The following is an 11,957-nucleotide window of genomic DNA, read 5'->3' as shown; positions in this document are numbered from 1 at the left end:
CACCATTTGTGTTTTTTTAATTAGTGACTAAATATTGTGTTTTCTTCTTCAAAATGACTATATTACGAGCGCTCTCCATATATATATATATATATATACAATTATTTTATATAGAAGATGAACTAGAGGAGCCTTGTTGTGGTGTCGATGTGTTTGTAGAAGAAGAAGAATGAGATAATGCGATAGGGTTATTCATTATTCTGGGCTTAGTTAAATATTGGGCTGCGATTTTTCTTACAGCTTGGCCCCTATTTATTTAAATTATTAATATATCCACTAACCCTAAAATGAACGCTGCGCCACCAAATTCCTCTCTCCCCCAAAGCTTTTTCCAGCCCCTCAAATTCCGCCGCCGCATCTCTGTGCCTCCCTCGCAGCCACCGTCGTCAGCTTATCGTTTTCCATGGTAGCTGCGCGCGAATTTCACCCCCAATCAAATTTTTTATAACGAGCCGAACGCGAGCTCAAATTGAGCCGATTTTTGGAACGAGCCGATCTGGAGCCAGCATCTCTCATCTCATGCTTTTCACCAACTCTAATGCTCAGGGTGAAAAGCCGCCGCGTCGGAATTCTAGCCACCTCTTTGAACCACCGGCCAATAATCCGCCGGCTAGGCCGAGAAGCAACGAATTTACGGATTCCGACATAGTGATATGCAACGTCTCTATCAGAGATCACTTGCGCGGTGGCCGATTCGACGCTGCGTTGCGCTTGTTCAACTCGATGCGTCGCAAATCTGCGGTATCGTATGGCATCTTGATGTTTGGGTGCTTGTCCAGTGGCGAATTTAAGCTGGCCCATCAGCTGTTTGATAAAATGGCTGTGAAGAATTTGGTCGCTGGGAATATGATGATCTGTGGGAATATTAAGAACAAGAATCTCGCCGCTGCACGGCGGCAGGTATGTGTAGAATGAGTGAGTTATTGGATGAGGCTACAATAGTTTTTGATTAAATGCTTGTTAAGGTGCCATTAAATGATATTATTTCTTGGAACACTATGATTGGTTATGCTCAAAATGATGCTATTGCCAAAGCTATGGATTTATTGGATAGGATGCCACATAGAGCTTCCATCATAGTTTTGTACAGTCAGAATGGTAATAGTGATAGCTAGTAGGCATTAAGGATTTTCATTGAGATGATAAGAGATGGTGAGAGATTAGACACGTCTGCCTTTGTTTTTTGAGTTCGTGTGCTGATTATTGCTGGTTTTGATGTTGGTGTGCAAATATATGAGCGTGTTGTTAAAGCAGGATTTGAGTTTGGTTGCTATGCTACAAATGCTCTGTGGTTGCTATGCTACAAATGCTCTGTTTCCATGTATTGTAGGTGTGGAAGCATCAAGGAGGCATAGCCAAGACATGGCTTTGCCGAAGTAGCTCTCCAACATTTTGAGTCAATAAAACAAGCATCTATTCCGCCTGATGAAGTTACAATGGTAAATATTAATGATATTTGTGACTTTTTTTCTTGTCTACTTGGTTTTTGATTGCCAATAATATCGAGCTCGTCGAAACTCTTAGAGCTATTTGAGTACTTTAGGTTATCGGTATTTTTAGTCTTGTACAACTTGTATTGTGCATATATTAATGATTTTTCTTTAAGTGTAACTTTCTTCTCCATTTGCTCATGGGCTGTATTTAATTGTTTTTAATTAGGTTGGTGTTCTCTCTGTTTGACGTATACTTCTTGGTAGAGAAGGGAAAACATTACTTCTAGAAGGGAAAACATTACTTCTATTCAATGAAGAGGTTTGGGCAGATGAACATATGTTAAATGGAAAACATTACTTCTAGAAGGGAAAACATTACTTCTATTCAATGAATAGGTTTGGGCACATGAGCATATGTTAAGAAGATGCAATGAAGTGGTTGTTTGGCTGGGGTTATAAACTCTTTAAAATAGCTTATAAGTTAAATAAAAAGCTTATATACTCCTTCAAAATAGCTTATAAGTTGTATGTATAAGAGCATATATATTCATTCACAGTGTTTAGTAAAATAAGCTCTTAAGTAACTTACTGTAGAAATAAGCTCAACAACTTATAAGTTTCCAAAAAATAAGTGGTTTTGCCCCAATCTATTTATTCATAATCTTATATGCAACAATTATGTTACAAATATTATTTAATTATCGTTTGTTATTTTCATTATATTCTTTTTCAAGTTCATCACTTTTTAATATTCTCTCTCTAACAAAGATTTTCTCTATTTATCACAAAATTATCTCTTAATACTTATAAGCTTAATTATCCAAACACTTTGATAGCGTATAAGCTTTTGAGAAACTATATCTTATAAGTTTTTGAAATATCTTATAAGTTGTTGGAGCTTATAAGCTCTTTGAAATAAGCTTAGCCAGACATCCTCATGGGGATACGGATGTCAGAGGATGACCGGGATATAGCTTGGTTGAAGTATTAAACAAGGTTCACACATTTTCGGTTGGAGACTTCACTCATCTCGACGATGAAAGCTTTCAATCTTTTCTTGGAAGAGTCTGATTTTGAGGGTGAAAGAAGATGGATATGTTTCAGCCATGAAGTCTGTGCTGCACGATGTGGTGGAAGACGAAAAGCAGCATGAGCTCAAGTACTATAGACATTTTCAAGAACTTGACCATATATGAGGATTGCCACACCGCGATCGAACACATTCCAAGATTGTGGGGAGATTGATCATGTCTCATGATCCGAGTTGTTTTCACCACTTCGAGGGAGCTGTATGTAATTGTGGAGATTATTGGTGAGTGAATGATCTTGATCAAGAATATTGGTAATTCCCCCTTCCTTGATGCTTAGTAGTTTGTAGTTTATTATTTAAGTGAAAGCAGCAGCAGTAGGCATATCTGTAATATTTGGATCGTTTATTGCTAATAGTGTATAAAAAAAGATAGAGATTCCTTTTGGCGTTTGTAAAGAATTTAAGAAATATCTTCACTCATTTTAACATAGTTTTTGCTTACATTTTTGCTATATATTTGTCTTTTGTCTTGGATAAAAAAACCTAAACATTATTGTCTTATTTATTTTACATTCTCCTATTAAACACTCTACTAGAACACTTATAAGTGTCCTATTAGAATATGTGAGTGGTCCGCACAATACGAACGTCTTGATTATTTTAATTTTCTGCAGAAAAACCTGATCTCTGTTTTAATTTTCTGTTAAATATGAGATTCCATCAAATTAACATAATTTGGTTTATAAATGAGGGATTTTGTTTGATTTCTGTATAGAATTCAAGAAGTTTTATTTTTATTGTTATAATTATAATTATAATTTATTTTGTTTTCCTTTTCTGTAAAATATGCGACTTAGTATTTCTACTTTCCTAAAATACTTAAAGAGACTTCAAGCTTGATTCGTACTACATGTGAAGGAAATCTGATTTCATCATTAAAAATGTTGAGAATTAACATTGAACAACAATTAAATATAAATATATATATATATATATTTATAACTATATATATTTATAACTAATTCACACATACACGAAATTTAATATACACAATAGCACAATTTTAATAGCATAAATCTACAATAAAACTTGTTTGATTGTTTTTTCAGAAAACCAAACAATGGTCGCACAATGACATAAAGTTAATAGAATACTAATCTGCACAGAAGCATATATTCATATGCACTAACCGCATGAAACTATCATACCCGGAGGATACATTGAATTCTATTATAACATAATATCAACAAATTCAATAATTCATATAATAAACTAACCCATCTCCATCATTTTGAATGCTAATGGAATAACAATGAATTAAAATGAAAACATAAAGAAGGAAGAAGACGCTAATGTAAAAACCGTAAACGAAATGACAAATATTTTAAATCCATCAAAACCGGCACTAACATAACAGTTAATAAGTAATTGACATATTTAACCCCACGATAATTATAAGAAAATAAATAATACAAAAAAAATAATTAATATCATCCCTTAACTTTACAAAAATAAATGGACAAGATTGGTTCTGTGTTCTTATGATAAGAATGGTTTTTATTTGAACCCTTCTCTCTCTCTCTATATATATATAGGGTTGGGATCTATGAAGAAGTAACTATATTTCGTTCTGAATAAGTCAATAAATTTACGAATAAATCACGCGACCGCACGAATAGGTTATTTTACTGAATAAACACGTACATTTTTCGTTTATGCGCTCGCGTGATTTATTCAGTAAATGTATTGAGTTATTCAGCCTTCGTTGTTTCCTTCTACATTTAGCATTCTTCATTGATCCATTCCCTATATATATATATATATATATATATATATATATATATATATATATATATATATATAGGGAGAGGTTCAGGAAAGAACCATAAATAAAAAAAGAACGGAGAATCATTTTCAGCCATTCGATCATCAAGATCTACGGTGGATACATCATCTTGTTGGATGAATGCAGATCCTGGGTTCGAATCCTGAAGAGAGCAATTTTTTTTTATTTTTTTGAGTGCATTAATTTTAACAGCGAATGCATTAATTTTTACAGTGAATGCATTAGATTTGATGGTTCTCCCGTTCTCACAAATAATGTAGTTCTCTCTAGAACCACACCCTATATATATATATATATATATATATATATTGATTTGTTCGTAAAAATTGTAGATCTGTTCGTTTTTGTTTCACGAATTCTCTATTATCTAAATATTTAGCATTCTCTGTTTAACCTTTCTCTCTATATATATATACAAAGTCAATGAGCAATGAGATATAGGGCTGTTAATCGGTCCGGTTCGGTTTTATTAAGAAAAGCAAATCAACAACTCCACTAAAGCCCCCTGAATATGTTAATTCAACACCGAACTATTTCACAATGGAAAACCAACAAAATGACTGCAAACGAGTTGCAGAAAAACATAGAAACCGTCAATTTAGAGAGAGATAGAAAACGAGAGAAAAAGACGGACCGCTTGAAAGGGACTTGCTGGACCGCCGGAAAGGCGCCGGAGTGCTCAGCGGCTCAGGGATTTGTTGGACCGCCGAAAACTCAGGCGCTCAGCGGCTCAGGCGCTGACTCAAGGTGCCGGTGACGTGACCGGCGCTGGCTTCAATTTCCCTCAACAATCGCAGAAGGCGGCGTGCGAATGCTCCAGAAATTTTTAGGAAAAGCTTTGTCAAAATGCTTCAGAATATTCTCTATTTGGAGGTAATATTTATATACTGTGAGAGCGGCTGATGGGAGAAGGGGGGGGGGGGGGGGGGGGCAGCGGTGCCGGTGCCGGTGGGAAGAAGCGCCGGATGTGGGAAGCGAGCGCCGCGCCCGATGTGGAAGAATGAAGATGCGTGAATCTCAAACTCGGAACTGAAGCACTATCTAGTTCAGAACCTTAATTTGGGAGTTTTGAAAATTTATTATAATAAAATATAAATTAATTAATTTAATAAATTTAAACCGGTTAACCGACCGATTAAACCGATTAACCGGTTAACTGAAAACACACTAACCAAAAACCGAACCGAACCGATAAAAATCGGTTTTCGGTTAACCGATAACCGGTTTTTCCGGTTCGGTTACGGTTTTAACCGGACAACCGAAACCAATTTACCAGCCCTAATGAGATAGCAACTTCCACTTTAATTTGCGGTTTGTACGTATGGCTTCTATAACTATCTTGCCCATTTTCTGGCAAAACATAGGGTTGATGTCCCTAAATTTTGTTATATTTGCAAATCGATGTGGTTTTAGTATTCGGCGGATTTGGACACGTAGGATTTCAGACGATGACTTTAGTATTAAATTTGATCCGAAATGGACGCGATAGCAAAAAAACAAATTTTCAAATTGGTCTGCAAAATGATGAAAGTTCAGTAATATATATCCAACCCTTTAAATAACTACTATATACAATGATTCTTAGTCTTACTTAACTACATAAATTTATTAAAATTTGAATGCCATCCCTTCTTGCACATATGGGTGGGTGATTAAGGTGTATAATATACATATGCCATCTTAATATTTTGTTTGATAACCTTTATAAAGTAAATGGAAAGTAACAATTTAGCCCGGGCACTCTATACTCAAAATTCGATCAATCAGGTCTCTGATATTCCAATTTGATGCAATTAAACCCCTCAGATGGCCAACAAACATCGTAAGTAATTTATATTTTGTATTTTATATTTTATATTTTAACTATTGCACAACGCCTCCTCTCTCTATTTTCGACGTCGCCGACAAAGCTGCTTGGATCGCCAGGACCCATTTGGTGACCTTTCACATCATACCCATTGACAATTCCCCGCGTAGTAAGCCAATGCCCAAAATCCCAAGTCATCAATTTCCTTGCAATTATTGAGATCCAATCTAGCTAATCTCCAGCAACCAGAAAGCAAGCTTTTGTCAAGCCGGTGGCAGTGATGTTTCGAAAAAGCTCGCGTCTCAAGGCTGGGAGTTCCTCTAGCGAGCTTAAATACTTCATTCCTCATGATTGATCGACGGCGGCGACAATATCCTGTTACCTATTGCTGCTCGTCGATCGACCGAGAGAGGGAGATGACTGGCGGCGGCGGTGGCCTTAAGGTGGCTGCTGCTCGTTAGTCAAGAAGAGGAGCAAAGGCGGTGATGGCGGCGGACCGATTGGCCGTTGCTGTAGGCCGGAGAAAGGCGGCTATGTTGTTGCTGTCCTGGAGGCAGCGGCGCTATCTCTTTTGTTGTCATCGTTCGGTGACGGGCAGTGGTTCCAACGAAAACTGAAGGGGGTTATTAAGATTTTTGGGCTTTTAGAATTTGGGGATTTTGGTGTTCCACGGGTCAGAGGAGAAAGTAATAGATCGGAGGAGGCGTCGCTAGGCTGGAGAAGATGGCGGGTTGCCGGCGGCCCGTGGCTGAGGGAGAGAGACGATAGAGCAGTATAAAATTACTAAAGGCGTTAATTGGCCAGACAGAGGGGCTTAATTGCACCCAAAGTGGAACATCATGGATCTGATTGATCGAATCTTGAGTATAGGATGCCAAAGGCCATAGATGTGTCTAATTGTCTATGATACGGGTTAAATTGCTATTTTTTCCTAAATTAAAAATATGAAAATATTATATATGTTAAAACGATTATGTATAGGGATGTCAATCGGCCCAGCCTACCAGGTTTCGGGCCAGTCCTATAGAGTTCCAGGTTAATTGGGTGTGGACTAATCGGGCTGAAGATTTTGCCGGGTTATAAATTTTCAACCCCAACACTAAACGTTCGGTTTCGGGCTAGCCCATCAGGCTAATCGAGTTAAAAGCGTAAAAATAATATAATCATTTGTATTTTATTATTTTTAATGATCTAATGTATAATGTATAAAATATACATAGAAATCAAAGATATAAATTATATAGAAAGCATGAAATGCAAAAATATAAGATATTGAAGAAAAAATATCAAGATTACATAACATATAAAATAAGTTGGTAACAATAAAATGTCCAACTTTGTTAAAGAAAAAATAAGGGTCGTTATTGCCGTAAAATACATCAAGTTTGTCAATTTTTTGATTTATATCATCACCTTTTTTTTGCCAAAAAATACATGAATTTATAATTTGTTCGCAATTATCCCACCATCTACAATTTCGCCCAAATTAATCTGAGGTGGCAATTGAATTATCAACGTGATTGCCGGAGTTGCCAACGTGGCTGCCGAAATTACCAAATCACATGTACACTCACCTCTCTCTCTCTCTCTCTCTCTCTCTCTCTCTCTCGCTGACACACACACACGCACAAGTCACATATCAGAGCTTCAATAGTTATGAATTACAGTCGCATTTCACACCTCCTCCGCCTTCTGCCGCAATTCCTCCGACGCCATCAACCTCCTCAGAGCAACGACAATCGCAGCCGCCCTCAAAACCTCATTCCTGTTGCCCCAAGCCCTCACCACCACACCCACCCTTCCCCCTTCACCGCCCTCCTCCACCAACAGAGTCGCCGCATTCCCCCACTAGCAGAGCACTCCGTCCGCCGCCCAGTAGAGCCTCCCCCCTTTGCCGCCCTCCTCCACCAATAGAGCCCCCCCTCCGCCGCCCAGCAGAGCCTCCCCCTTCGCCACCCTCCCCCACCAACAGACCATCTTACTTCTCCAGTCTCTCTCCCTAGACAAAAATCAAAACTCGAATTCACCATGCTCAATTATAGATCTACAAAACTCGAAATTCCTTAAATCCAACAAAAATTGGAAGAATTTGGCACTCAACCATATCTGCAAATTGGAAGACTTCGGGTGAAGACGGCAGAGATCGAGAGGGGACTAGGGCTCGACTTTGGGTGAAGGCGGGGTGGGGGGAAGTGGTGGCGGCGAGGTTAGGGGAAGGGGGAGGTTCCGCCGGGCTGGAGAAGTGGTGGCAGCGGAGGTAGGGGAGGGGGACAGTCTCGCGGGAGGGGGGGAGGGGTGAAGGCGGGGGTGGAGGGAAGTGGTGGCGGCGGGGTTGGGGGAAGGGGGAGGCTCCGCCGGGCTGGAGAAGTGACGGCGGCGGGGGTAGGGGTGAGGGACGGTCTTTTGGTTGGGGATGGGGTTGGGGGATGCGATAGGGTGGTGGCAGGTGTGGGGGGTGGGGAGGTGGCAACACAACATCATTCTCATGTAAATTAAATGCCACGTTCGTGCCACATAAGCCACGTAAATGACACATAAGTTTCGATTTCACCAGAGTTATTCACCGTGGGATATTTAAGAATCAATCTTAAATTTGTGTATTTAATGGTAAAAAAAAAAAAAAAAGGTGATAATATAAACCAAAAAATTGACAAACTTGATGTATTTTACGGCAATAACCCCAAAAATAATAAAATATCCAACAATAGTTTGAACTCATAGAATCAAAGCACCTCAAAAATACAGAAAAGTGAAATGATGAAACTTTATACTCTCTCCGTCCACCAAAGATATGCCACAATTTCCTTTTTTGTCCGTCCACAAAAAATATGCCACATCCATTTTTAGTAATAGGGTCCACACCATTCCATTCACATTTAAAGTGGGACCCTTACTCCACTACCAACTTCATTCACATTTTATTAAAACTCGTATCGAAAGTAAAGTGGCATATCTTTGGTGGACGGAGGGAGTAATATTTTGTCATTTTTTAATTTGTATATCAAAATATTTTATGTTAAATATTCGGGTTTCAGGTTAGCCCACCGGGTTAGTCGGGCCGACCCTATCGGATGCCAGGTTATTTGGTTACGAGCTAGTCGGGTTGTAATTTTTATCGGGTTGAAAATTTTCAACCCTAACCCTCTCGAATTGACGGGTTAATTGGGCTTTCGGGCTGGATTGACATCCCTAATTAGATATACCACTTAGGATGTAATACAATCATCATTAACTTTATCTCATTTGATTACATTATAGCAAATAACATATTATATTTTATAGACATTTTAATGCATTCAAATTGACATCGATTGATAATTTATTTATTTATTTATTAAGCAATTGCAGCACAAGATTTTAATAATGTAGCATAGTCATATTAGATCGGTAGACTCCATAGTCGCTCACGGGATCCAAGGAAAGAGTCTCGTAAGTTCGTATAACCGCGGGCTAGCCAAAATTTTCCGGTGCCGCCCACCACCGCCGCCTCCGACACCCCCTCAAATGAGTATGAGCCTTGTAATTTCAATGTGCTGCCTTTATACTCATCCTTGATAAACACAATCGATGCTAGCCACTGACCATGGGACCCATCTAGGTCCGATATGACGTACAAGCCCCGGCCCTTCGCGATTGGGGCTGAGCCTTCCTTGATTTCTTCGGTTAACAGGTTGTCCGTTACAAACATGGCTCCAAACCTAGAGAAGTTTAGGGACCTGGTCGACAGGCCCGAGATCTCAATCGTGTTCGCATTCGGCCCGCCGACATAATCTTTGTAGTAGTGTTAGGTCTAGAGGGTCTCGAATAGATGTATGGGGGGAGGAATACACCTATAGGCTATTTTTAAACAAAAACAAATAGACACATCCTTTTTCAGTTAAAAGAGTTTTAGCAAAACAAGGTTGGCGACTGATAAACACAATTGATAGTAGCATGTAGAGGCGGCCAAAAAACCGGAATTGGGAACCGAATCATGAAATCGGACTGTCCAGGACAGTTCCGAATTGGAACCGAAACTGTGTTCGGCCGGTTCGGTTACGATTTCAAATATCCAAAACCTACGGTTTCCGGTTCAAAACCGAAACCGAAACCGAACCATGGAATCACCGAACCGCCCGAAACCGCCCCTAGAACCGGCGGTTCCCTATTTGAACCGTCATTTTTTTAAAAAGAAATTACTATATTTTGAAGTCTTGTATGAAATGTAAATAATGTTGAACAATTTATTTAATTTTGGGATTATGGCCAAAAAATACACGAACTTTGATAAAAGTTGCAATTTTCACCTGAACTTTCAAATTGGCCAAAATATACCTGAACTTATATTTTTTGTTGTAAATTTCACCTCGACGAAGTTCAATCATTGCAAGTTCAGGTGAAATTTACAACAAAAAATATAAGTTCAGGTATATTTTGGCTAATTTGAAAGTTCAGGTGAAAATTGCAATTTTTATCAAAGTTCGTGTATTTTTTGGCTATAATCCCTTTAATTTTAGTTATAAATGGTTGAGGTTTTGTAAGAATTAGATTAGATTAGATGTGAGAATGAGAAATGAGGATTGACCATTTTATTTAGGTTGTGAATGGTTGAAGTTTATTAAAAATTCGATGTGAGAATCATGTGCATTGAAAAACATATATAAGTCCATGTGCTTCTTTTATATCATTTACTTCTATCTATCTCAAATTCTTATTCCTACATCGAATTTATTTATTTATTTTTATTTTTTTAAAAATTTGTTACAACCAAAGAAAGGAAAAAACCCACTCACACCTGTAGCTCCTAAGGTGACTCGAACCTCCTACATCGAATTTATAGTAAACTTCAACCATTGACAATCTAAATAAAATACTCAACTCTCATTCCCACATCTAAATCTCAATCATTTACAGCCTAAATAAATAGTTCAACATTATGTACATCTTATAAACTTCAAACCAATACTTTAAAACATAAAATTAAAAAAAATTTAAAAAATAGGTTTCATCTTTTGGAACCGTGAACCGTGAACCCGTGGTTCACGGTTCGGTTCCAGTTTTGAATTTCGGAACCGTGGAACCGCCAGTTCGGTTTCGGTTCGAACCGGTGGCCACCTCTACTCATGGAACAAAGGGAGTATATTATAAATGACAATTTTAATAAAAGCAAATGATACTTTAATGCCTGCAAATTATATTTTTCATAAAATCAAATGATATTTTTTATAAAAATAAATGATATATTACAAATGTCCGCATCGTATAGACGTCCGCATGGAAGACCTCCTCTACCACTTAGTAATGTAGAACAGTCATATTAGATCGAGCCAGTAAATACCCGCGCAAAGAATCGTTGTAAAGGATCTCGAAAGTCGCGTAGCCGCGGGCTAGCCGGAATTTTCCGGTGCCACCCACCACCGCCACCTCCGCCACCCGCTCAAACAGAGCATAAGAACCTTGTAATTCCAATGTGCTGCCTTTATACTTGCCATTGATAAACACAACTGATAGTAGCGTGTGAGCATCGGACCCATCCAGGGCCGATGCAATGAAGATACCTCGGCCCCTTGCAATTGGGGCCGAGCCTTCCTCAATTTCTTCGGTTATCGGATCGTCCGTGCAGACCATGGCTCCAAACTTGGTCGTGTTTAGGGGCCCGGTATTTCGATCTCGGTCGTGTTCCGGTTGCCGGAATATTCATCGTAGTAGACCGTCATCACGGTCTCTCTATGGTGCCTTAGCTTTGCAATAGAACATGTGAAAAGGGAGAGAAAGAGAAGTAATGGTAATTTGATTTTGTTGGATGCCATAACCTTAAAATTTGAGAGCTGAAATTGAAGATCAGAATTGTGTCTTATTTGT

The 11,957-nt window shown here is 38.6% G+C and overlaps 2 protein-coding genes across 3 annotated transcripts; one reads left to right on the top strand and one right to left on the bottom strand.

Moving 5' to 3' along the window:
* Positions 1–280: 280 nt before the first annotated feature.
* On the top strand, positions 281–2,975 carry LOC131012767 (pentatricopeptide repeat-containing protein At4g02750-like). 2 transcript variants are annotated; one of them, XR_009097429.1, is made up of 3 exons: positions 281–900; positions 1,331–1,439; positions 1,660–2,975. XR_009097429.1 is itself a non-coding variant. In XM_057940789.1 (2 exons), exons 1-2 carry the CDS (start codon positions 520–522, stop codon positions 1,394–1,396), a joined length of 447 nt encoding a protein of 148 aa, XP_057796772.1. In that variant the 5' UTR covers positions 281–519; the 3' UTR covers positions 1,397–2,975. The 2 variants fall into 2 exon arrangements, 1 of the variants encoding a protein (XP_057796772.1); XM_057940789.1 differs by having other exon boundaries at positions 1,331–2,975.
* Positions 2,976–11,390: 8,415 nt separating this feature from the next.
* Positions 11,391–11,723, bottom strand: LOC131007865 (dirigent protein 22-like). Its single transcript, XM_057934779.1, has one exon. It carries the CDS (start codon positions 11,721–11,723, stop codon positions 11,391–11,393), a length of 333 nt encoding a protein of 110 aa, XP_057790762.1.
* Between the last annotated feature and the right edge of the window lie 234 nt (positions 11,724–11,957).

The sequence above is a fragment of the Salvia miltiorrhiza genome, chromosome 2 (assembly GCF_028751815.1).
Source record: "Salvia miltiorrhiza cultivar Shanhuang (shh) chromosome 2, IMPLAD_Smil_shh, whole genome shotgun sequence".
NCBI lineage: Eukaryota > Viridiplantae > Streptophyta > Magnoliopsida > Lamiales > Lamiaceae > Salvia > Salvia miltiorrhiza.
This window is presented reverse-complemented; position numbering and strand designations above follow the sequence as displayed.